At 34.4% G+C, this 27889-nt stretch overlaps 1 protein-coding gene across 1 annotated transcript in view; it reads right to left on the reverse strand.

Moving 5' to 3' along the window:
- The window catches only part of LOC106876850 (putative pre-mRNA-splicing factor ATP-dependent RNA helicase PRP1), a 49917-nt gene that overhangs the window by 11189 nt on the left and 10839 nt on the right, over positions 1 to 27889 (reverse strand). Inside the window, exons 2-9 of the mRNA XM_014925572.3 lie at positions 19446 to 19573; positions 18489 to 18637; positions 15011 to 15201; positions 14379 to 14580; positions 12660 to 12836; positions 10356 to 10610; positions 6608 to 6866; positions 3631 to 3822 (exon numbers count right to left, since the gene is read on the reverse strand). Of these exons, the coding sequence (XP_014781058.1) occupies positions 3631 to 3822; positions 6608 to 6866; positions 10356 to 10610; positions 12660 to 12836; positions 14379 to 14580; positions 15011 to 15201; positions 18489 to 18637; positions 19446 to 19573 (1553 nt within the window). The remainder of the gene's footprint in view (positions 1 to 3630; positions 3823 to 6607; positions 6867 to 10355; positions 10611 to 12659; positions 12837 to 14378; positions 14581 to 15010; positions 15202 to 18488; positions 18638 to 19445; positions 19574 to 27889) is intronic.

A 27889-nucleotide genomic window follows, 5' to 3' on the forward strand; every position in this document is an offset into this window, starting at 1 on the left:
GGCCACATTTGATGTGGTACCAAAATGGAGAAAAGACAACAAAATTTTGAATAATTAATAACTAAATAAAGTAGAATTTTCTTTGAAAAAATAAAATAGGAGAGAGATATATGAAGTGTAAATAATGATGGTAAATATGTTTACTCAGGTAAAAACTTCTGTTTAAGAACTGTTTGATAAATGTTTGTCAAAAAGGGGATAAGAATTTAGTTTCCTCACCCATCTCCATCTCAAAGCTTAAAGTCAAGATGATAAAACAATGCTCATAGACAAAAATTAGGTTGGGGAAAAAGGAAGGTTAAATTGAATAAAGAAATGTTTAAGTGATAAAGTGAAATCTGTATCAGAATTGAAATTTAAGTGGTTATTCACTTGAAATTGGAATTTTCACTGTTTCATTTTCAATTACCATCACTCTCAGATTTTGATTTGCAAAAACTTTTAATAATATGAAATTTCAAACCAAAAACTCATATCATCTAAACTGCCAATAATGACAAAAAGCCATTCTGATTATAAATATATAATATATATTTTTTAATTGCAATTTTATCCAACTCCTGAAGAGAGTTGAATACAAAATTGAAACATCAAACTAGCTAGTAAGACCATCTCAGAATAAATTACCTACAAAATTTTCGTTATTTGGTTTCTTACTCAAGTGCAAAGTTTCAGATCCATACACAAGGAAATACGGAAAGTGCAACATTCATATTTTACTCAAAGACATCAGGTAAGTGAAGTGAACTATCTTCAAAATTAGGATTCAAAACCAGCTGCAAACATGGTAGACTGGAAATCCCCATTTTGTTCTCAAGCAATTGCCATACTAACACATATTAATTGTATTTTCCATTTTAAATATCGTTTTATTTTGTTTTTTGTTGGGGGAGGAGGGGTCGCTAAGAACAAACCATGCTATCTCTCAAATGTATAAGTAGTAACATAATTGAAGCTCAACCATAACTTCAATCTGAAAACAAGACTACATCACCAAAGTAAACACACCAACAGTTCTTACTCTTTAAATAGAAAAAAAAATTTAACTCTCGTTAATCAAAACAAATAATAAGATATCAGATTATATATAGCCCAGTTTACTTTTAACAAGCAATATTGAGGCCAAAGATAGTGTTATATAAGTATATTTTACATTTACAAAAGGAAAAAAAAGCTTAAATATCTACAAATAAAGCAGAAAAAAAATAAACATAGCTATAACTTCTCCTTTAAGTGATAGTATTGTATCTGAATGGAGATGTTACCTATAGAAAATAAGAGAGCCTGCAGCTAATGAGGCAATGATAGAAACTCAACCAGTTCAATATATTTAGAAACATTACAGCTGTGCTACTAAACAGACACTGGAAAAGAAAAAAATGGAAATCATTTCATATAATTGTGCGTGTGTATGCATGCGCACACGCACACACAGAAGCAAATTTTGCATGTAAATTTACAACTAGGTGAGTGTGTGTGTGTGTGTGTACTTGTACTGTGTAATTTGCTTTGTATTCATGTGTGTAAATTTATGCTAAAAAGCTCACAATACCTACATGTATTTGAATATGCATTTTCTGTATAAGTGTGCGTGTGAATGCAAGGTGATATGAGGAGAAACTGGGTAAAGAGAAGAGAAACAAAGGTATGATGAGTTGGAAAGTTAACAGGAGGAAAATAGAAAGAATTGTGTGTACATGTGCGTGTATGTGTGTGTGTGCATGTGTTGTATTTCTCATCATCTGCTGTATGGTGACACTGGAAGTATACAGGCAGAACAAGAAAAAAAAAGTATGAAAAAAAAAAGAAAATTAAAAAAAAGAAAACCAGGTCCTTTTCATTTCCATTTTAAAGGGTAAAGAAAAAAAACTACAATAACTGGTCAAACAAGAAGCTAATCCCTTTGTAATTCCCATTATTATTATTATCAATAATAATAACTGTTTTGGAGGAGGGCAAGTCGATTACATCAACCCCAGTAGTCAACTGGTACTTATTTTATCAACCTCAAAAGGATGAAAGGCAACGTTGACCTTGTTGGGATTTCAACTCGGAATGTAAAGTCAGACAAAATGCTTAGTGGCATTTTGTCCAGCATGCTAATGATTCAGCCAGCTTGTTGCCATAATAATAATAATAATAACAACAACAACAACACAATAGCAAAAACCAATCAGAGTAACGAGTCAAACAGAAATATAACCCTTTCAATAAAGAGACAAAAGTAAATCTAAAACAAAATATTTTAAAATTCAATCATTGGTAAAATCATTTTTTAAGTTTAGGGGCAAAACTGAAATGTTTTCATATACTTAATGATTTCACATGAATTTTACTGGAGTAAAACAGATGTCGAAAATGAATTCTTCTTTTCAATCTCATATAACTGTATTGAAATAAATAGATAGAACTGTATAGTGTGTATAAAACATTGGTGTTTCATGGTCTCCTATCTTGTACTATGAGGGTCCTATAAAATGGTACAACATACTACTGAGAAACAGAAACAGTCACCAGTCAAATGAGAGTAATTTAAATAAAAAGAAAAATAATGAACACAAACAAGTAAAATAGCAAAACAACTGTCGTTTTGGAGATGTACGAGTGAAAGACTGTGCATGGGTTTAAGGAAGTTCAGCCAAAATAAAATTAGATCACAACTAAGTAACGGATAAAATTTTAGTGGAGTTGAAGCAATATCATCGGAAAAGTTTTTGAACATTAGTGCTTGCTTTGAAAGAAAGAAAACAGCAAAATATGCTAAGTAAAAAATCAACTAAAAAATTTTTTGAAATATACACTGGATCAGCAATACACTAAAGAAACTAAAATATGTCCAATATTTTGTAATAAGCAATCTGCAACTTAATAACTTAAAATCCATGAGATAAATTATCTTTAATAATACAATAGCTACAGAAAAAAGTTTTCTCCACATTATAACAAGGCTGCAGATATACACATCGCATTCACAAAATAACTATAAAGCAAAGTAAAAATATTAAAATAAGACTATCGAAAATACATATTAAGTACTATACATGGATGCAGCCTGCTCCAATCAATATTCATTTTGTAATTACATAGCCAACTATTTTCAAACCTGAGCACTTGAGCAGTATTTTAAACCATCCCCCAATTACAAAAAAAAAAAGGAAAAAAAAACTTGTCTGATCCAGTCAATCACAAAATACATGTATATTAAAAAAAAAACAATATACTATGTCCAAATTATGTGGAGGATCTAACTGAGAGAACCGAAATTATGGCACACTAATCATGTCTAACTTGCTTGTCTCTCCTAACAGCCATTAACAAAGCCTTTGACTATGAACAAACCAAATAAAATGATTGCTACATGTGTTAACCACAACCCCAACATTGCACACTACCCAACCAATACAGGTCAAAGTGCTTAGTATGGTCCTAGATAGACTCGAGTATAATGTGCACCTAATTGTTAAATCGATATAGTTCTACTCTAGCAGTCAGTCATCATAACCAGTTTTAATAAGTGTGGAAAGTATGAGCTAATTAGAGTAATGAGAGCTTGAGAGAGAGAGAGAGAGAGAGAGAGTGAAAGAGAGAAAATAAAGGGCCATAGCAAACTGATAGTGGAACAAGTACTACCTGACAACATTGCAGTGATGGAAAGGATTTCATTGGAACAATTGCAATCACAGCTTGCAATCACCATTTTAGCCAGCTGTGGATCAAGTGGAAATTCAGCCATCATGGAACCAAGTTCAGTTAATTCTCCATCGTCATCCAGTGCAGCCAAGTAATTCAGCAACTCTAGGGCACGCATTAGGGTTTCAGGAGCTGAAGATAAGATTTTTAGAAGAGGGAGGGAAAGAAAAGAAAAGAAAAAAGAGAGAGAGAAAGAGATTTTAGGTTGTAAAGGTTAGAAACATGTATTGTGTCAGACCAAAAAGACAGATGCAATTGTGATGAAACTCAACTTTGCTAAATAACAAGAGACAGATTACAGAATCTGAAAAATAATTACAACACAAAGGCAAAACAATATCGTATCTTAGGGCCACTACTGATAGACTGACCCAGACCTAAGCAGTTCATTTAAGGAAGACTAACAGTTACCCATGTATGCAGGTCTCCTTTCTCCATGCCACTACCTTAGAGTAGATATAGCTTCACACCAGTGTCATCAGAGGTGTTGCTTTCAAAATACCAAGAGATGAAACAAATATCAAAAAGCCCCTTGTTCAATGTTCTAACAGTTCCATCAATCTACCACTCTCAGCTGGTATTTATCAGCTCCAAAACAATGAAAGGAAAAAGCTGACCTCAGCAGGACTTAAATTCACAGAAACTGAAGGTTGGACCAAATACTGTAAAGCATTAGGAAGGGCATCCATCCATAGAAACCATGCCAAAGCAGACAGTGGAGCTTGGTGCAGTCCTCAGATTTGCTAGTTCCTTTTGAAAAATCCAGTATAGAAAATAGATATTTGCCTTTTAGCATTCAGATTAGTCAAAAGTAATGCTTATTTATTCATAATTTTAAAAATCCATCCTGTATAATCTTGTAGCTTTGAAATTTTGAAAGATGTGATTGGTTCTTGTGCGGGTGGCACATGAGATGCACCATTTTGAGCGTGGCCGTTGCCAGTACCGCCTGACTGGCTCCCGTAGGATTTTCGAGCGAGATCGTTGCCAGTGCCCCTGGACTGGCTTGTGCGGGTGGCACATAAAAGACACCATTTCGAGCGTGGCCGTTTTCGTGCGGGTGACACGTAAAAGCACCCACTACACTCTCTGAGTGGTTGGCGTTAGGAAGGGCATCCAGCTGTAGAAACTCTGCCAAATTAGATTGGAGCCTGGTGTTGCCATCCGGTTTCACCAGTCCTCAGTCAAATCGTCCAACCCATGCTAGCATGGAAAGCGGACGTTAAACGATGATGATGATGATGATGATTGCTTATTTTTAGAATGACATTGCAGTTGCAGGATAGGTGTGAGGTTGGATCTGACAGACTTGAACATAAAACAGGTTGAATATTTGGGCCAGATATAGCCTGTTTAAACAATAATGGATTAAATGATGATGATGATGATGCCTCTTCTACCCAATGCATTAGCCACTTTGCTAATCCACCACCTTGATATCACATCAACTCTTTTTAATTACACATATCCGTGAAACAGACATGCACTGGTATAGATCAGTCTAAATGCAATCCAAGATGTGACAGTGATGTCTATAGAATATTTTCTAATAAATAAAATAAATATTACTTATAATCAAGCATAAATTAAGAGTTGATGCTGGATTCATTCACATTATTACAGAAGGCACAGTTGAGGCAAAATGGTTAAGAAATTAGGCTACCATTTGTGAGACTTCAATTAAAATCTATTGGAACCGTTACATAGTATATTTGAACACAACAATTGTACACAGCTCAGCTCCTCAAGTTGTCAGGAACAGATGGCATGTTTTTTTTGTTTCGTTTTTTTTTTGTTTTTTTTTAATTTGAAATGGCTTTTCTCTACAATAAAAAGTGAAATAAGCTTTAGTCTTTAGATTGGTGAAATTAATTGTAGTCATATCACTAACAATCTTAAGACATCAGCATGTTAAAATAACAATGATATTTAAGACAGTACATTTAACATGAAGTGCTGCTGCATACCCACCATCACACACAACCTGAAAACAACAGGAAAGTGGACTAAAGATGATTACTGGACTGTAGCCATTGATCAAGTATTGAACAGGCTTTCCATATAGATGGAACAAGTTGAACAAGTTACTAAAAACCTAACAAACCACATTCAATTTTAGGGCTGCAGCTAATTATAACAGTGTAACAATGTTGGTTACAGGATATGAAAACTTGTTAGCAGTACCCTACTATCTCAACCACCAATGCTTGCTGATGCTATATATAAACACAGCAACATACAAATATGAAATATTGATATGGGAACAAGTATGGAAGTCCACTTCACAACCAAACCAAATGGTTCTGGGTTTGATCCCACTGTGCAACACATTAGGCAAGTGTCTTTTATAATAGACTTGGGTTGACAAATACCTTGTGAAAAAATTTAGTAATCGCAAACCGTGTGGAAGTCTGGTGTGTGTGTGTGTGTGTGTGTGTGTGTGTGTGTGTGTGTGTGTGTGTGTATATACATAATTGCACAACAAATACAGGTTCCTGATACAACAGTTCCAATTACTACAAAACTGGTTCTATTTCAAAATTATTAAGCCATGCAATAAAGTATACATCAATGAAAAAAAGTTCCAAGCTGGAATAGATAGAGAGGGTAATGCTTGAGGGCAGTACCCCAGCATGACCACAGTCTAAGATATAAACATTGGCAAAAAATCTGATAAAGGGCACTCAAACCAAAATATGTGGTATTTATTCCAGCCAAATCATACAGACACTTCTTCGTGATACACAACATTAGTAATCCAATGAAGCAGTAATTGATCCATTGAAAATCTATAACAAGTGAGGTTATTCACAACATGGTTGAACTACCTATTTTAGTAATAATATACAAAATTATGTAAATTCCAAACTGTCCTTTGATAGGATGGGGGATGAGGTAAAATTCAATCTTCACTTACCTGGCGGATCCATGAAATCAAAATGCACTAAGTCATCAATACCAAGTTTTTTCAACTGTAAAACAACAGATCCCAGATTTGAACGAAGAATTTCTGGGTAAGTGTTCTCTTGCATCTCGTTCTTGTAAGCCTTTTCAGTGTAGAGTCGGAAACATTTTCCTGGTCGTGTACGGCCAGCACGACCTGCTCTCTGTTGAGCACTGGCCTTGCTAATAGCAGTTACTAAAAGTGATTCAACACGGATTCGAGGGTTGTATACCTAATTTTAGGAGAAAACAAATAAAAAGGGTAAAATGATTTCCCTAATACATTATGAAATTTTAAAACCCTGCATATTTGATATCTAAAAGAAAAATGCTATTACTACAGTATTTACCCAAAGTTAATAAGTACCTAGTTATACATAAGCAAATACACTTGACACATCCATGTAGTTATTACCCAGTCACTTACACACTAAGACACAAAATAGTAATAAAACCATGGCATCAGAACAGGTTATGTTTTGAGAAACACATACTTGAAACGGTAGCATATATAATCAGATCCCAAAAATTATTAATCATATAGGTTGAAACCACTCATATCAGACTCATACCATATCCTATTGTTCTAATATAGTCCTATGTGCACTGTTCTGAGAAAATGACAGGATGATCTTTGCTGGAATGCTTTTGACCATATATCTGCTCAAACAATTCTGTCCTAAGACTAGGCAACAATATAATTCAACCAATCTCAAAATCCTTCAATTCTGAATTAGTTTACAAATCCATTTCTTTTTACCTTGGTGTCCCTTAGCTTTAGTGATTTAATTTGTAAATAAACATATAACATTAGTTATGTAAAGTAAATGAAATTATAAATATTAGAAGACAAGTATACCCAAAACATACAATTTCTTTGGATAAAAATCATAACCTAACATTTTCATTTTAGATAAATCTGCTGATCAAATACCTTCTATGCATCACAATTTTGCATTATCTGAATGCTTACAAATTTATCTTCACAACATCTCATGTCTCTCAACTGCAAACCCAATGCATGCTTTCTCTGCATATAACTAACCAGATGATGCTTAAATTGAACATCAACCCACACTGATATTACCAGCTTCGAACAGACTGGAAAGGTAATGGGGCACTGTTCCTCCTCATTTGTTTTTAAAATATTTCAAAAATAACCATAAATACCTATTCAATTACCAAGCTCACAGCAGCTGGCTTTATCCATTCAGATCACATGCAAAAACCAGTATAGTCACATATGTACACAGTCAATACTGCTGATGCCCTATTACTTGCCCTCATTTCCATAGTAATACCTACCTTGTCCTTCCCCAGTTGCTTTAGAACTTATGCATTTACAGCCCATCTCATTTCCATACATCATGAATTTTTTAAAAGAAAGGTAAGTGTTTACTTATCCCACACACCATCACAATTAGAGTGAACTACTTCACTTTTTATAAGATAACCATCAACAAATGATTTATTCTATTGATTTCAGGAGGGGATGGAAAATAGATGTTATAGCTTTTAGTGTCTTTTCAGCTTATGTTTTAAAAAGTCTACTCTTAAGGCTTTTTTTTTTTTATAAAAGCAGATCATAAACTTTTGATTCACCTCTAATTCTCACCCAAACCATGGTACTACTATTACTATCCTCACTGCCATTCTAATTATATCAACAGGACAATAAAGCTTGTCAACTACTTCCAGAAAGACAAACATGAAGTACTTAATAGCATCCACTTCATCACTGCTCATATTTCTAGCTATTTTAATGCAGCCAGTACATTTACATTTGCAATTCTATCAGTACATCAGTAATCATAAGACATTTTCTTTACCTAGCGTTTGCATTCAAACTCTTATTTAGTTCCTTCTCATCAAAACAAATTGATAATACAGAAAATCATTTTAAATGCATTAACAGTCAGTTGTGTTTAATAATAAATGTTGCAAAATAGAATATATATATATATATATATATATATATATATAACACTTAGTCCTGTCAAAAAACTGCAAATGTTTACATTATAAAGTACCAGCAGAGGAATAATCACTGAATAATACAGTTCAATAAGGCTCGTCTCTTTATGGACCGAGTGTAACCCAATAAATCAATTCTAAATGAAGAATACTATTCAGTAATGTGAAATCAATACAAATAGTTTGCTCTATACATTGCAAACATCAAATCTGCTCTCAACATTACCAAAATGGAAATAACTGTGTGAGCTAACAAAACAAGCATCTGCATAATCGAACCACATATTTATTGTAGCAACCAAATCTCCAAAAGAATTTCCTGTTCTTAAAATAGGAAGATTTCTAAAGGTCCTAAATACTGTCTGGAAATCCAAATTTATAACACTGATAAAATATCCATTATATAATGCGAAATGAGTGCTAGACATGTTAATCCCAGGTATATGAATGATAGCCTCTATGTCCTTAAAAATGATTTCAGATTAACAAGACACACTTTCACAACTGACCCACTAAAGTACACTACAGTAACTAGACTACAATAATGCACTTTTAAACAATATTAAAATACACTCACCATCTGGTTTTTAAATCGTATAACATAACAGCATAAACTCACATCAACAACCTAAAAAATTCACACAAATACAAACAAACACAAACCTCACCAAACCAAAGACAGGCGTCATCTTCTGCCCTACGCATCTAACTATCACAACTACATGGCAAAGAATTCCCCAATTTTTCATTTTGCTTGGACCAACTACAAAATGTCATTACAACACACATCACCGAAGAAAGCAAAAATATTTTTACACACTCTAGAGAAGCAGAACAAAATATATTGCATCACAAAGTAGAGTTAAAGTTTTCAGAATTTAACAACACAATCAGCAAGAGAGACACTACTTTATATAAGTCCAACAAAGTAATTATAGACGGCAAAAAGAAAATATCTCCGACAAGGTAAAATAAAACAAAAACTTAAATATATGCTAGAAAAAAAACACAGGCAACTTCAAATACAACAGATCAAAACCACAGAAAACTAAAATAAAATTCAACATCAAACGAAGGAAATACAAAAAAAAAAATTCACCATAGAAAATTCGAAACCTGGTTAACATTTGTATCCAGCATAAACCACAAATTAACATTAAAGAAAAACAGCATAGCAATTAGTATAGCCAAAAAGTCACATTAGATCAATGTCTCAATAAACTCAAACTGAAACATTTAGCAAATGCTTGAAAATAAGGCAATGAAAATAACACAAAAGGACAGGGACATAGAAACTAAAAATATGCATCTTTCTCCAAGATCTTGACTCCTTCCTTCTAGCAAACCAAAAAGTAATAGAGAAACATGAAACTAAAAAATTTCAGTCATCATCATGGTTTTAGCATCCACTTTTCCGTGCTTGCACAAGTCAAAATTTCTTGAGGCAAATTTTCTATGGTCAGATGCCAACCCTCACCTGTTTCCAAGTAAGATATATTGCCCCAGTGCTGGACATAATTTCAAAGAAAATTGGAAACAAAGGACACTGCTTTAAGAAAGTGATGTTTTTCATACCTAGTACATAATGTCAAGACAAGGGAAGACATACACACACAAATATGCTGCTTTCAATTTCCATGACCAAATCAACTCGCAAGGACATCCCTAGATACTAAATTCATTAAGACATTTTAACTGCTATACAAATTGGCATTTTAGATAAGCAAACATTTTATGAAGACACTGACCTTCTGTTTAGCAAATCCTGGATCTATGACAAAAACAACACCATCAATAGTAAGTGATGTCTCAGCAATATTAGTAGAGACTACAACTTTTCTACCTATAGCTCCATTGGCCTTTTTTGCAGGGGGTGGTTCAAAGATCCTTTGCTGTAGATTAGGAGGTAGTGTTGAATAAAGTGGAATGCATTTCATATCTCCAATTTCAGGACCAAAGTTATCGATTTCTCGCTGGATACGTTTGCACGCTTCATCAATTTCCTAGAAATTGAAGCAAATTCAGAATTTAGAAAATACAGAAAAATGTATACTATCATACAAGAGATTTTAAGCATTTAAAAGATATTTTTTGAAAAGTTGACAAGTTACATGACAAAATACATCAATCAATTGGGAAGAAAAGAACCAGTAAAACCTTGACCAAGCTTATATCTACTGGCATTGCCTTGTTACTCAAACTTAACTGAAAAACTAATTAAATGGTTGATACTTTTTTCTAACAATTCAAGTTAATGATAACTGATGGTGAAAGAAAAAATGTTGAGAAAATTCCACATTTTTTCTTCTCTCTCTCTCTCTCTCTCTCTTTCTCTCTCTCTCTCTCTCTCTCTCTCTCTCTCTATTTTTCATTTATTTTTTTTTTTTTTCAAAATGGTTCAATAAGGAGGGAACGGCTGTATGCCATTCCATGACTCCTGAACAGCCACAAAATAATAAACTGATTTATGGAGAGCTGTATTAAAAAAACAGACATATTTTCTTACTGGTTTCCATCAGCTGGATGCCCTTCCTAATGCCAACCACTATAGTGGGTGCCTTTTATGTGCCACCAGCACGGGAACCAGTCAGGCTGCACTGGCATCGGTCACGTTCAGATGGTGTTTTTCACATGCCACCGGCACGGAGAGGCAGTCAGGCGGCTCTGGCAGGGACCCACACATGAATGAATTGTGCTTATCACATGCCACCAGCACTGGTAATGGCCACAACTACAATTTCCATTGGATTCTGATTTGATTTGATTTACTTGACTCAATAGATCTTCTCAAGCACAGAATGTCGCCCGATGATTCAAAGGTACTTTTTAAATGGGCTAGTATGGTCATGTTGTGCATGGATGCACACCATATCTGATGGTTCTTATGTCCAACATTTCTCCCAGGGCGCTTACACTCTGCCGTATGAACACTGACATTACACACCCAGCGGATCATACTAGCTTCATTTCTTTCGAGCCTACGTCTTTGGCAGTCATAGCCCATGTTTCACTGCTGTGAAGCATGGCAGTTCGCACACATGCATCCTACAATCTACCTTTCATTCTGAGCGAGAGGCCCTTTGTTACCAGTAGAGGTAGGAGCTTTCTGAACTTTACCCAGGCTATTCTTATTCTAATGGTAATGCTCTCTGAGCATCCAACCCCCACTACAAACTTGGTCACATAGGTAGCGGAAGTTTTCGACTAGTTCTAGTTTCTCCACCTGGCATGTGATGGAATCAGTTTTCTGAGCATCTGTGGTGTTTACTGCTCCTGTGCATCTGCCGCACACAAAAGCTATCTTACCGTTTAATCTTCTTTTGATGTTGCTGCACCTCTTATGCATCCACAGCTTACACTGGGTACATCTTGTGGAGTTTCTACCTACACCTTTTCTACAGATCAAGCAGGGTCATCTACTTGAAGGGGTTTGTGATGTGTTCGCCTTCCTACTTACTAGGACTTTGGTTTTCGCAACATTGACTCAGGCCCTTCGATTCTAAACCTTGCTTCCACACCTGAAATTTCTTCTCTAGTTCTGGCAGTGATTCCACTATGAGAGCAAGGTCATCAGCATAGAAGAGCTCCCAGAGGCAGCTAGTCTTGAATTCCTCTGTTATTGCCTGGAGGACTATGATGAATAAGATGGGGCTGAGGGCTGATCCTTAGCGAACCCCTACTTCTACCAGGAATTCTCCGCTATACACTTTGCCAACCCTTACCTTACTAATGGCATCCCTGTACAAAGCCTGTACAGCTCTTATTAACCACTCATCAATCCCCAGTTTCTGCATTGCCCACCACATAAGGGATCGGGGGACCCTGTGAATGGCTTTCTCCAAGTCAACAAAAGCCATACTATTCTGCAGGACTAGCCTGAGCTTAAGCACTCTATCGCATACCCTGACTACCTCTATGACCTTATCCACCCATTTCTCCTCAAGGAGTATGCTTACACCCCCTACTCCATCACCGTTACCTTCCTAGAAGATTTTATACCTAAGTACCTTATATTTACAACATTAACAAACCAATTATTAAATTATACTAACCTCTTGACCAGTTAAAAAGAGAAGAACATCTCCGTCACAATGTTCACAAATATGTATTTGAATAACAGTCCGGATAGCAGCTTCCAGGTAGTCTCTCTCTGGTTCAGGGGTATAAAATATTTCGACAGGATGGGTTCGTCCAGGTACATTCATCAATGGAGCATGGTCAAAATAATTCTAGAAAAAAAATGAATTAATCATGACATTAATACTTTATAAAGGAAATCATCCAAGTTATTTAGTGACAACACACTGCCACAAAATGGTACAGCACTTATACACTTAGAATTAACTCTTAAATCTCTGTAATGCTTCCCAGGAATAAGTCTCCCAAACATGTTAGAATCTAAATATATTTAAAAGATGCAGTTAGTCCACACAAAAAAATCCTAAAAACACAAATATTGCATGAACTTGAATGAAACCTATGGTGATACAATGTAATGGCTGTTGGTATACACTGAGAACATAGGTTTTACTTAATGTTATTGGTTTTTACCTCTAGTACAGGTAGGTTCAATACAGATAAGTCGATTATACATTGGTGTTTTCATATATCTTTACAACATATTGATTCCTAGCATCGATTTCCTGTATCAGAGCAAAATGTGTTCAGATAGTCTCTGTAACTTGAAAACTGTACAACTCCCATTAGAAAAAACATCTTTTCCATTGATATGAGAGTGTTGCTCTGTTTAGATGCATATCTTGTGATTTCATCACTCATCCTGACAAAAACATTTTCAGGAAATAGTTGATGACTAACAATTCATCACTTGAGGCATAAAGCACCATGATGCATGAAAATCAAAACAAGAAAAAAAATTCTAAGTAATCCACACAAAAATACACATTGTGTAAACAATAAGTCTTTTTGACAGGATGTTCTTTCTAGAATATGTCTAAACTTTGTTTCACATACTAAAACAAAAAGTATTTGAACTGAAGTTACATGTAGTTCAGAACTTGATATCAGCTGCAGTTGGTAGTGGTACAGAACTTTGAAGAGTTAAGGCAATCCAAGAGAAAGCTTCTCAACAAAATGCTAATTACAAGACAGCATTGAAATCTTCCCTTAAACTCATAAATTGTTTTATGTGAGAGTACTATATTAAAGCCATAATCAATAAAACATGAAACTCTCAATGCAAAAGTAAAATACAGTAAAAAGCTAACTACAACATGCTAGAATTTAGTGATGATATAATAATGAATATGTTATTTTAGACTTGTGAGGTTTAATAAAAATAAATTCTAATTATATTCCACTTCTATACAAAACTCATCATGGGCAACTGAGTAAATGAAGATAGTTGAAAACCTGAGTGCTAGTAATATGCTGATATAACTATTTGAAATCCTAACAATATCCAATATATTCAGTTTTTGCTTTACTTCAATTCTTAGTAAGTCAAAGCATTCCCACCATTAGTTTGTGCATTGACTCTAAATAGGTGCAGTGGAAGAAAAACAATTCACTGCTACATGATTAATACATAGCTGATGAGTATTTCAAGAGCAACTCAAGGATGAGCATGTGTCTCATCATCGTTTGCTTTTTTCCTATGCTGACATGGGTTTGATGAAAATTTAGAAGGCAATTTAAGAAAACATTTTTTGTTTTGTTTTTTTTTACGACTGAAAATTAGCTGTATATCCTAACAAAATATAATAAACTACAAATAAGGATTAAGTAGCATTGAGTGATTTAGGACTTACCTGAAATTTACCAGCATCCAGTGTAGCACTCATAACAATAATCTTTAGGTCTTCTCTCTGCCGGCTGACTTCTTTCAGCAATCCCATCAATATATCAGTAGCAAGAGTACGTTCATGAGCTTCATCAAGCATAATGACTCCGTAGGCTTCAAGAAGTGGGTCAGACATAGCCTCACGGAGTAACATACCATCTGTCATATATCTGAAGTTATAAGAAATTGTGTTGCTTCACAAACTAGATAAGCAAACATGAAAACAAAAGAGTCACAATTTAATTTCGAGTAACACGCTAGTTAGAGGTTGGGTGCTTTTATAAATATGGATTATCGCACATCTTTGTTTCATCTGTACAATTATAGAAATTGTACAATCATAGAAATAATCTCAACCACTCAAAACGTACATCAAATACAGATGGCAGAGTTGAGAGGGTATCCAAATGTGGGTAAAAAAAACTGACAGGTCATATCCTGTCACCAACACCATTATCAGTAGCCGACTGGTTGTAAATAGAGAACAGAAAGCTGCTAACACTTTTCAAGTAATGACAGTAAAGGCAGCTTTTAAATAATTAAAAGAGGCTCATTTTTTTTTATTCCCAATTCATTCACTTATGTTGTATATACACTTACTTTAAAACTGTCTTTGGAGATGTGCAATCTTCAAATCGAATGCTGTAGCCAACTTCCTGTCCAAGACATACATCCATTTCTTCAGACACACGCTGGGCAACTGACATTGCGGCCACTCGCCTGGGCTGAGTGCAAGCAACACCTTTCTTGGGATAACGGGCTCGCACCCATTCAAGGCACCATTGAGGAATCTGATTTTTAAAAAGTCAAAAAAAAAGAAGTACAACATTAAATTATTCAAAATAGAAAGAAAATACTAAACATCAAATCATTAAACCTACAACAATTCGATAATTTAAATGCAAAAGAAGGAAACATATTCCATTTCTTTCCAACAAACCTGAAGGTATTTATATACATGGAAATTCCAAAGCTATTTTGAAAACTGTCAGATGGTTGAAATCATCATCATTATCATCTGTTGTCCATACTGGCATGGGTTGGACAGTTTGACCAGAGCTGGAAAGCTGGAGAGATGCACCAGGCTCCAGTCTGATTTGACATAATTTCTCTACAAGATGCTCTTCCTAATGCCAAATACATAATTTCTTTTACCTTTGTATTTTACTTCAAACATTTGATTCCTTAGATGGTGTAAAAGTTTACATTGATAGTAATGTACAGCTTTAGGAAACAATAACTCTGAAAGTTATATTCTTTGCTACACACTTGTTACCAAGAGAGTTTTTATCTATTATTTTCACTTTACATCAAGAAGTAAACAATCTTAACTAGTAATAATATAACTAGGTTTATTATTAATCTATCACTATACAATACAACCACATTAGTAAAGCTTTAAGAAATCTTAAATTGTATTCCATCCTTATTTTCATATCAGAGGAATGTTCATAGGGCAAGACTTGAACCTACAGTTCTAGTGAATTTAGTAGCTGCATCACTAAACTATGGATTCTAAAAAAACACCTATTAGTAATATGGACACAGACATAGCCGTATGGTTAAAAAGTTTTCTTCATAACCATGTGGTTCTGGGTTTGATAACAATTCATAGCACTCTGGGCAAGTGTCTTCTACAAATACAAAGCCACAATTTGATTCATGCTTTGAGTGAAATGTGGTAAACAGAAATAGAATGGACACACAAATCCACATAAATGTGCATATGTTTGTTTATGCTACTTCAAAATTATTAGTGAAGTTGGCATGTCCCAGCATGGAAGCTATCTAGTAACTGGTAATAGACATACAAGAATATATATACCATATTTAAATGAAAACATATTAAATATTTTTATTACAATTGTAACAATTACCTTATTATCTTTATAAATTGTGCTTGCCATGAAAGAATCTTTAGTTACACTTTAACTGCTGACTAGCCCATACACACACACACAAACAATATATGATTGCCACTTCTTTACAGAAGAAGGCCATCTCTTCAATTAATAAATACTGTAATGAGATCTTATATGACTAGCAAGTCCTGCTCTTAACAAACAAATTTTACAGCAGATTTTACAAATGTCGACTTTGCATTAAAGCGTTTAACATCAAAGCCCTTACCTGTGGTTCTGAAGTTAATATCGACAAACTATATATATAAATATATACACACACACACACACACATTATATATACGCACATGCTGGCATACATTTTAGCATTGTTTCTGTTCTCATAGTGAAATTAAGCTTTCCTGGAGTCAATGGTATCAACTAAATCCCTACCCTCAAAATTACTGGCTTTGTGCCAAAATCAGAAACATTTTATATCTATCCTGAGATACACACTTCAATTACATTTGGTGGGAGGGGGGAGAATAACTAAACTCCCAAACTTTGCAACATCTTTATATTCTTCCTTCTCCCCGATTCCACTTCTTGTTTAGATCTTGTTCTTGCATGTATAACTCCCAATCAGGTTCTCATTTCTTAGAATCCTGTCTTACTCCCCCTCTATTTTTCTCATATTTTCTCCCTCCATCTTTTTATTGATTCCACCATTTCTACATTTTTTAGTCCTCTCCCTCAATTTCTGTTTAACATTATCAACACAAACATCAGTGCTACTATAAATGTTTGCCTCTTATTTGAGTTACTTCCCTTAGCATTATGCAAAAGGTAGGTAGGCACTTCAGCAGCCACCTAAAAATAGCACAGTTAAAAATCTATACAGATTTTTATATTCTATTTCAAGATAGCAAGTTGGGAAAAAATTTAGATATTAAGTTCAATTCATAACTACATAGTTTCAGGTTCAATTTCACTGCATGGCAATCTCTTCCACTAGTCCCGGGTTGACCTATACTTTGTAAGTGAATTTGGTACATAGAAACTGTGCGTCTATCATGCATGTGTGTGTGTATTTTTTTTTTTTTTCAGCATTTGTTTTGTTTACATGCCGATAGCTTAGGGGTTTAGTAGAACAAGTAAAAGACTTAAAAAATAAGTACTGGGATTGATTTGTTTCACCAAGTCCTTCAAAGAAATGCCCCAGAATGACAGTAGTAAAAAAGTAAGTTATGAAAAACTGAAATAATCATTTTATAAGTAAATATATTTTTCATAATGTTGAGCTTTCAACTATGAAGTTAAGTAGCATATCCTGTCAGCTAAGAAGATTGGCACAATAAATAATAATGTATCTTGTTTGATGGTACACAACATATTACAAGGGTTGAACTCATTTTGAATAATCCAATATCTAACAAACACTGTCTCTTAAAATTGCATGCTAATATTTCCACCTCAAATGTAACTAGTACTATAGAGAACAGTTGTTCCATGCTCCTAGAAAATTGAATCAACTGTGAAGGGAATCGACAATGAGGCACCAATAATGGTTGTAATGAGATTTGAAATCTTTCTCATGCAATCAGTTGTCTACCACCATGACTTTATAAACAGAGCCTTGTTTAGTTATTGTCAGCCCTGACAGATCAAACCCGTTCCAGCTATGACCAGCCATCCTCTTAGGTGGTGTGTTTCCAGGACGACATTATCCAATGCATTCTTCCTTTCAGACAATACAGTGGAGCTTGAAGGACATTTGACTGTTAAAATCTAGGTCAAACCATCATAAAGAAGCTCCCTTTTTTTATTTCTAAATGAGATATATTAATGAAAAAAAATGTACTATTTCTTTTGGTATTAAGTCAGTGCTAGTTTGTTTGTTTTTTTGTTTTCTTTCTTTTTTTTACAAGATTTATATTTTTGACATTAAAACTTGGACAATGGTTTCAAATTTCGGCATAAGATCAACAATTTTGAGAGGAAAAGGTTAGTCAATATCATCAACCCTACTACTTGACTGGTACTTAATTTTATTGACCCCAGAGGAATGAAAAGCAAAGTTAACCCCGGTGAAATCTGAGCTGAGAACACGAGTTGGAAGAAATACTAGGCAATTCGTACAATGTTTTATCAACCCTCTCAGATAATAATACCATCACGTTTAACATCTGCCTGAAAATAAAATTATGAGTTTCGGAGATTTAAAAAGGTATCATTACCTGTGTAGTTTTACCAGATCCAGTTTCACCGACCAACACCAATATTTGGTTTTTGTTGACCATTTCAGTGAACTTGTCCTTGTATTCCCATACGGGCAATGCATTTCTTTTCCGCAAAAGTTCATAATAGCGAGGTGTGTAAGGTAAGCCTGTAAGAAATATCAATTATAATTTTCACTAATTTTATCAAATATACAGTTCACTATCAAGTCAGAAAACATTTCAGTTCTTCTGAAAGACTTCACACCCTTCAAATCACCCAAATGGAAATTTCTACATATCTCAACACCCTTTATTCATGGAAATCCAAATGTCTTACACCGAAATATCCTTTCTCACACGTTTTTCCTTTTTTGACAAACTCTTCATTATTCAACGCGTTTTTAACTTATTTCCATGCCCCAACAACTCCAATTTAATATTCTATCTGAGTCAATCTTCCACGTAACTTCTATTCTGAATAAACCAGTTGTGATGACAGTAGTAGTTTAACAAAAGATGTAATTAAAAGTTAACTTCTTTAAGCAGTAACAAAATTTCGGTTTTCTAATAATAGCTTCTAAAAATCGAACACTAAATTCATTTTCTTTGTGCCAAACATATACTTAACCCTTTTAACTGTGGAAATCAGATGTATCCACTCAAAATTTCATTACCCTTAACTGCGAAAAACAGTTTTTGTTGAGGAATGTTACAATCAAAACTACTTATTGAAGATTATTGTGTTGAAACTACTGTCTGTTGAGATATGTCAAGTTTATTGGGGCAGTGAACTTGCAGAAAATACATTATTATATTTTTTAATAGATATTCAACACCATAACTGGAATAACCATGACATTTAATTTCACAGTTAAAGAGTTGAACATTTACAATTGTTCTTGATAAATCTTTACTGCCTCTCATTATTACACATTGAATGTAAAGCACAAAGACATTAAAGAGTTAAAACATTACCTGTAAATGGATTTAGCTGTATCTGTGGTTTGGGGATATTGAACTGTTCGAAGATCGAAATCTTCTTTTCGGGTTTCCTGCCTTCCTTCATGTGGTCTTTGTCACTTTCTCTATGTCTATCTTCATCCCTGAAAAAGTTTTAAAATCATTTAGCTAATTACTGTTTATTGAACCAAGAATTTCCCAGTTATATATCAGGTTGGTGCCAAGGTAATGGCCAGTTTTTTAGAAAACAGTTTTAGATAGTATTTTTTTTAAATTGTACCTCTTGCAATGTTTTAAGAATGTCACAATGAGTAATTTATACATTTTTCTTTCAGATTCTGATTGTATTGGCCATAATCTTCTGCTATATTCACATCCACATTCGTCCCATCTAAACATCATATTAACGTCTCTCACTCTATGAGTTTCATAAAGGTGTCAATGAAAGCACAGACGGCAGCAAAGTCTCTTCAGAGAGATTATAGGGATGATGTAGTGAGAGAAAGAAGTTGCAATTCAGAAGAGGGGGATTTGAGTTTGAAAGACGAGCCAAAAGAAGGTCATTCATAACAACTTGATTCCGAAGAGTTGGAAGCTGTTGTCACAGAAACTCCAACTGCTATTTGTAGAGAACTTACAAAACAGTTTAACATAGCCCATACAACTGTTCTACGCCAACTGAAAAGGATTGGAATGATTTCAGTGGTTGGAAAATGAGTCCTGCACAAACTGTCTCCAGAGAATCTGCAACCGCATGTTATTTGTCAGTCATTGCTTTCACAACACCTTAAGGGACCATTTTTAAGAAGACTTTGTACAGGTGATGAGAAGTGGATCCTATACCATAATGTTAAATGCCACCAATTGTGGATCAGTAGAGGAGGAAACCCTGTTCAATAACCAAGAAGAGGACTTCATCCAAGGAAGACCATATTGAGTGTATGGTGGGATATTGAAGGATTTGACCATTATGGACTGTTAGACAACAATCAAACAATTACTGCTAAGCTCTACGGTAATCAACTTCATTTGAAAGCAGCTTTAAACAGAAAGCGACCCTGCTTAGTCAACAGAAAGGATATTATCTTCCACTATGATAATGTTCGTCCTCACATAGCTCAACTGACCAAAGATCCTTTGGAAGAGCTTGGTTGGGAAATATTGCTTCATCCTCCATATTCTCCAGACCTTGCTCCTTCTAATTATCACTTGTTTCAGGGACTACAGAACCATTTGAATGGTCTTAGATTAACATCAAGAAAAGAGGTTGAAAATGAACTGGATTCATATTTCGCATCAAAACCTAAACAATTTTACAAGCATGGCATTTATGGAACAAAGTTCTGGAAAGCAATGGAAATTATGTTAACGAATGAATATTGTCTTAATCATGGGCTTTTACATTTTTAATAGAGACCATAAAATCAGCCGTCACCTTTGCACCAAACTAATAGTAATGGTTAAGATGAATAGTTTGTTTAAAATTTATTGGGAATATACAAAATACAAAGAAAAGGAAATATCAATACACACACACACATATATATATATATATATATATATATATATATATATATATGTTAAAGCATTAGGAAGGGCATCTAACCATAGAAACCATACCAAAACAGACACGGAGACTGAACAGCCCTTCAGCTGGTCAACACCTGTCAAACTGCCCAATCCATCCCAGTATGGAAAACAGACATTAAATGACATTATCAAAAAAGGATACTAATTAAAATAATTTGCTACAAATTTAGACTTTGTTATATAAATTTTTAAAGAAAGTATATTTTTATATATTGTATGACCAAATATTTGTCTCAAAACATTCTATATTTTAAATATGCAAAAATTTTATATGGTCAAATGTTTGTTAATCTACATTCATAAGGTATAGACTCAGTTGGTAGCTAACCTTTTAAATAAGTGTAGATAAACCACATATGGCTAATGCAGAGACAGTGGAAACATTTCTGGAAAGTGTTACCAAGGAATTTTTCAGTAATAGATTTAATGAACTCATTATACAGTATGTTCTCAATGCTAGTTTTTCTAGTTAGTCTATCACTTCTCTTTTTCCCCAGGAATGTTGCTATGACAAAGACTCCAACAAAACATTACCCGAAGATAGGAAATAATTTTGTTTCTCATAGAATGTAACCAACGTTATTTAGTTTGAAGTGATAATGTAGTTCAAGATAAAAGATGCATTTAAGATATGGTGGGGGGGGGAGACACATAACTCTTCCTGGTGCAAACAGCTGACTGACAGATTTCATTTTAACTTGGAAACGATCAACTGTAAAGACAGTTGATCCAGTAACTCATGAAAATTTGAATTAGTAAACTACTCTAACAAGGTTTACTTAAGAAAATGGATGAGAAATAGAACTAAATAAATTTTTAAAAATCCAAGAAGGAAAATTATTATATTGATGAGGAAGATAGGAAGGGTGCCAATAATTCATATTTATCAAGGCTAGACAGGTTATGTTTATATGAATATTTACAAGTTACTGAAGTATTCATGACTACTCTGTCTACTTTATCACATAATAGAACAGATAGTTGCTATGAAGTAGAAAGTAGTCAGCCCTGATAGAAAAGTCATGATGTCACATAAATAAAATGATGCCTAACTAGGACAGAAATGTTAAGATCAGTATTTTATTGAATTGTTAACTATCTAAACACACAGGCATGACAGTGTGGTTAAGAAGTTCACAACCATATGGTTCAAGGTTTGGTCCCACTACACAGCACCTTAGTGTCTTCTACTGGAGCCTTTGACTGACAAATACTTTGTAAGTAGGATTTGTTACCAAGCTATGCAAAAGCCTATAATGTGTGTCCTTCTATATCTCAAAACTTAGTAGTTCAACAGTTATCATTAAAATAAGAATGAGATTGAAATAAGTACTGGGGTCTATGCCATCAACTAAACCCTCAAAGGCAGTGCTCCAATCCAATGACTACAACAAATTAAAATTTCTAACATAAGCACAAATAGAAGAGGCTATTTGATAATTTATCAAACTTGAAAAAAAGGCTAAGATGACCTGTGTGATTTGACTTCAAATGTAAAGAACATAGTAAATACTGCAAAGTGAACAGAGTTACAATAATTGCACTATATTTTAGGATTTATGAATGAAGACAAAAATATTTCTAAGAGTGGTATGGAATGGTAAGAAGTAATATAACACAACTGAGAAGAAAGGGGTGTTTAGTGGAGGAAGGACATTACATTGGAAAGAAAGGCATATGTTTTTTCAGTTAAATGCACATGAGAATAAATTACTGAGCCTTGCATCAGGTTCTGACGCAAAATGATCACGACACATACATATCACTAAGTTCATTCAAGATGATGAACTACAGACCATAATATGGTCAACAGCTTAAAGTTTGTTAAAGAAACAATATTATGTTACAAGACAAGAAAGAAAAAACATAACTCAGTATGCTGCAGTCCTTGAATCCACAAGGCAATGCAAGAACACCCAGCTGTATATGTCCTTTCTTCAGGGTATAAATCTTTTGCCCATTTCAGTCATTAGACTACAGCCATGCTGGGGCACCACCTTGAAGGATTTAATCAAACAAATCAGCACCAAACTATCGGTCTCTTTTGCCAAATTTTTCAATTATGAAGACACAAACCAACACCAGTTGTTGGGGGGGGGGGGGGGACACAAACACAAACAGCCATTATGACAGGCTTCTACATTCCACAGTTTCCATCTGCCAAATTCATTTGCAAAACATTGTTCAACTCTGAGCTAATAGCAACAGACACTTGCCCAAGGTGCTGTGCAATGTGACTGAACCTGAAACCACATAGTTGTAAATAGGTACAATGTAAATGTGGAGTGGCTGTGTGGTAAGTAGCCTGCTTACCAACCGCATGGTTCCAGGTTCAGTCCCGTTGCATGGTACCTTGGGCAACTGTCTTCTACTATAGCCTCAGGCCAACCAAAGCCTTAAGTGGATTTGGTAGACAGAAACTGAAAGCAGCCCACTGTATATATATGTATGTGTGTGAGTATATGTTTATGTGTCTGTGTTTGTCCCCCCACAACATCGCTTGACAACCGGTTCGGCAAAAGAGGCTGATGGAATAAGTACTAGCTTACAAAGAATAAGTCCTGGGGTAAACTTGCTCAACTAAAGGCGGTGCTCCAGCATGGCTGCAGTCAAAAGAATGAAAGAATATATTATTTACAATATATGTAACACGAGTAGTGGTTTCACACATTTAGTAAAGTCAAACCAAATTTGAAACCCTCTCAAGCCAATGTTATCTCTAATTCTTTTGAGGTGAATAAAATAAAGTACCAGTAATCTACTGTGGTAGATTCTACTGACCATGCTCTCTCCAAAAATGTGTAGCCTGTGCCAATGTAAAGATAGAAATCAATATTAAGTTTATATCATTATATAGCCCACCCAAAATGAAATATGGAAATAAAATAAATAAGTCTAAATTTTATTGCTGGCTGCATTAGAAGTAGAAAGAAAACTGGTAGATTATGGGGGGAAAAAGCACCACTTCAAAAATACAGGCATAAAGTGCAGAGTCACATGGAAACCCAGCAATTACTAGATCCTTCAATGTAGCTAGCCATAATGGCTTGGTAATACAATTATTGTATTAATATTTTATTACCAAAAGGAAAACATGAGAAAAATTAACAGTTTCATGGTGTTAATCAGGAGGCTATACCAACATTTTGGCAATGTTTCGGCAAAATGTGTTTGGTTGGATTCCAAACAAATTCTGTTCTCTTCATTACAACATAAGTTTTTTTTTTCTTTTACATAAAGAAATAATATATATATATATATATATATAAACAACATAACACACACTTTTAGGTCACATTTAAAGAATTGTTGTTTAGTCCTAGGTCAGCCCTAATCATGGAGATCTATTATCAAAGCCACAACAAACCATGATCATGTCTTTTCTGAGAACAGATCAGACTAGATTAGCCAATACGTTTTTGACTTTTTTTTTTAAGGCTTTAGGAAAAGATAAGATTTGACTTATTTCTAGCAGATCGTACAATTTTAGATTGGCTCCACATTTGATTTGATAAAATATAGCTATACAAGTAGCTAGAAGTAAAATAGCCAATTAGATATGCCCGGATGTGCATGCTGACAAAAGATTTAACCTTCAGCATTCGGATCACTGTACCAAATATTTATCCACATTGTTTTGAATTAATCTTGCATTATATTGTATCTTCAAGTTTTCAATTCTGTGATTATTTTAAGAATTGCATTACAGGCTAAGTGTGAGGGGCCAGATCTGACCAGTTTGAACATAAAATGGACAGAGTATTTGGGCCAAATATGGTCTGTTTAAATGCTAAAGGATCGACTTGAAAACCTCATCACACCCAGCTGTCTTACCATCACCAACCTTCACCCGTTTCCAAGCAAGGTAATAATTCCTTTGGGTGGACATATTTTCACAGAAGATTATAAATGAACACTACCACTTGTATGATGGCAATGCTCATTTTTACACCTCAGATCAAGAAAAGGAGAAAGGGACAGAAACTACACACACAATGGGCTTCTTTCAGCTTTTATCTAGCAAATCTACTCTCAAGGTTTTGGTCAACTTAGATGAACTAAAAACCACAAGGTTGTAAATGAAACTTTTTAACCACACAGTCAAAACTGTGCAAACAGTGTATTGGGTGAAATGTTTTAAGTTGATGTTATCAATAAAGTTTAATCATGTTCTTCCACAACTCTGTGTGTGTGTGTATGTGCAATGTAAATATTTACCAAGCCCAAAGGGATTTTTAAGAGGATGTACTTAACTTCAATTTCTAAACAACATGAACAATAAATATTTTCCCCAAAATGAACAATTATTATTGACAAGCTGAATATTATGTTCTGCACAGTTACACAAAGCAACTACAGTGACTAACTCTCAAGTCTTATTTTTTGGACAATTTTAACCATTCAGCCATCTATCACTGCTTTTAGTAGTACCACTCTATCCCTAACTTTTTACATGTCTGCAAACATAATTGACAAATACTAATGTGTCGTAATTGCACACATCAGTAAACTAAAGAGCATTCCTCGGTGGAAAAGAATTCTACATCTACAAACTAGTTTAATATCACAAAAGTCAGTTATAAATCAATCTCTGCTTAAAAACCAGTTAATACCTTTCAAATATACTTGGTTCCTTGCCTAAACACTGAATTTACACTTAATTTAGTAGTTTAACTTCAGTTTGTTTTAACCAATAATTTTTACTGTAATGGAGAACAATTAGTAACCAAAATAGACATTCCTGGAAACATTTTAACTGTAGCGCTGAGATTAAATTACACAAAAGATATCCATGAAGCTCAATTACCCTTTGGCATTTAAACCAACCATATATGGCTCAAAATATTCTACCTGTTATATGTTTAAGCCAGCCAGATCTGGCCTCTCGCACCTACCTGAAATATCGAAGCTACAAGATAATGCATGGTTAATTAAAAACAATGTGAATAAATGAGTATTACACTTGACAAAGCTATCTGAATGCTAAAGAGTTAAAGCACATTTCCATTTTCGTCATAAACACACATATTTATTTCCTATTTTCTTCACTACTCATACACACACATAGCTATTTCCTTTTTTTTTTTTCAACACTTATAAATACCCTATTTTTATCAATTTATCATATGGCCTTTAATTTAGGAAATGTTCAATTTTCCTCTCTATTACAATGCTTACTCAACCTATTCCACTGCAATGTCTATTTCCCTCACATACAACATAAATTCAGAAGTACCACATAATACCAACAAAGCTTAACTCTTACTGCTGCACCTATTTTGGCTATTACAAATCAATGCTTTCACTATTAATTCAAGCAGACACTTATAAATAGTAACTAAAAACAATGCTTACATTCATAACTCTTTTCTCTACTTACAACTTAAAAACACAGTTAACAGTTGCATCTTTAAAACGTTTTTACTTTTATTTTGCTTTTCAATATTTGTCTGGGAGAGCAACTAACTTCCTCTGCTAAATAACACTTGTGTTAACCTAAAGCATTATGACACACAACTGATGACTTCATATACACTACTTTGCACACAAATACCATTACTCCACCACCAGCAACAACCTAAATATCTAACAATCAAGCCACTGCTTTTGTCTCATTTGTTTGCTTGGTTGATTGATTGATTATTGGTGTGTCTGCTCTTGTAAGTCAGAAACTACTGAAGCTAGAAAATCAACATTATTTATTAACGATTACTAAGTGAAAAATGTTTTTCAAACTTTGCTATTTTAGTAAGTTATTTGCAAATTAAAAGTACACAGGCCAGTATTTGTCCAATAATGAAGTCTCATGGTGAAGCGTTCAACCAAAGCTTTATTTATACAACTGATAGCCAAAACCCCCAATATCAAACTTCTAGCCACCCTCTTCAGTACTGATTATTAGACCATAATATCAACATGACAGCAAATATGTAAAACACGCAACCTACAACAACATGAATGCTATATCTTGCTCTTCCTTTTATACTACATTTGACTGATAGCATCTTTTGTTTTTCAAACTCATATCTATTACGGACAAGTTTTTTGCTTTTTCGTTTTTTAATTCATCTTGTTTGGACATGGACTAATTTTCAAACTCATCTGAGGATATAAAAGTTGGCTGCACTTGCACTCAAAGTTGGTTGCAATTATAGAAACCAGCTCATGTATATACTGAGATGCTAGAAAATAATGCCAAAATTCATAGAACCCAGGAAAGGGAGGAATGGTTTGGCAGGTGGCTAAGTGGTCAGGGTGTTGCAATTCCTGGATGGGGATGATAAGTTTTGTTCTTGAGCAAAACATCTCATTTCACATTGCTCTCTAGTGCTGTGTGGGAACCAGCATATCAAAGAATAGACCCGTTTCTTCTGCATGTTGTAAAATGCAACTAAAAGTGGTTGAGATAGGATTTGCACTCCGACCCCATAAAACCCTCACCAGCAACCCAAAACAGATCCATGAGTTGAAGGGTCGTCGCCAGAATGGTGCAAAGTTGTCATCTGCTAGAAGTAGGGAATCACCAACAAGTGAGGGATTCAGTAATGTGCTGTTAGAGCACATGCCCCCATACTACTACTACTACTACTACTACTAATGCTTAATTTTTTACTCAAACAAGACAAAATCAGTTGAGAGGCAGATCTAAGGGATAAAAAATTGAATGGAAGTTTGCTCTATTTTAATATTTGTTTTTCAATCTATGATAGCCAAGACACATTTTAACACTATTGTACAACACTACCAAGTAAAATAATGCTAGATGTGTGTGCGCACACACACACACACACACCCTTGTTAAAATACAAATGCTATTTTTGTCATCCTCCATGAAAACATTCTAGCCAATACCATTTTAAAAGTGATTT

Source organism: Octopus bimaculoides, chromosome 2, assembly GCF_046866305.1.
Source record: "Octopus bimaculoides isolate indiv1 chromosome 2, ASM4686630v1, whole genome shotgun sequence".
NCBI classification, from domain to species: domain Eukaryota; kingdom Metazoa; phylum Mollusca; class Cephalopoda; order Octopoda; family Octopodidae; genus Octopus; species Octopus bimaculoides.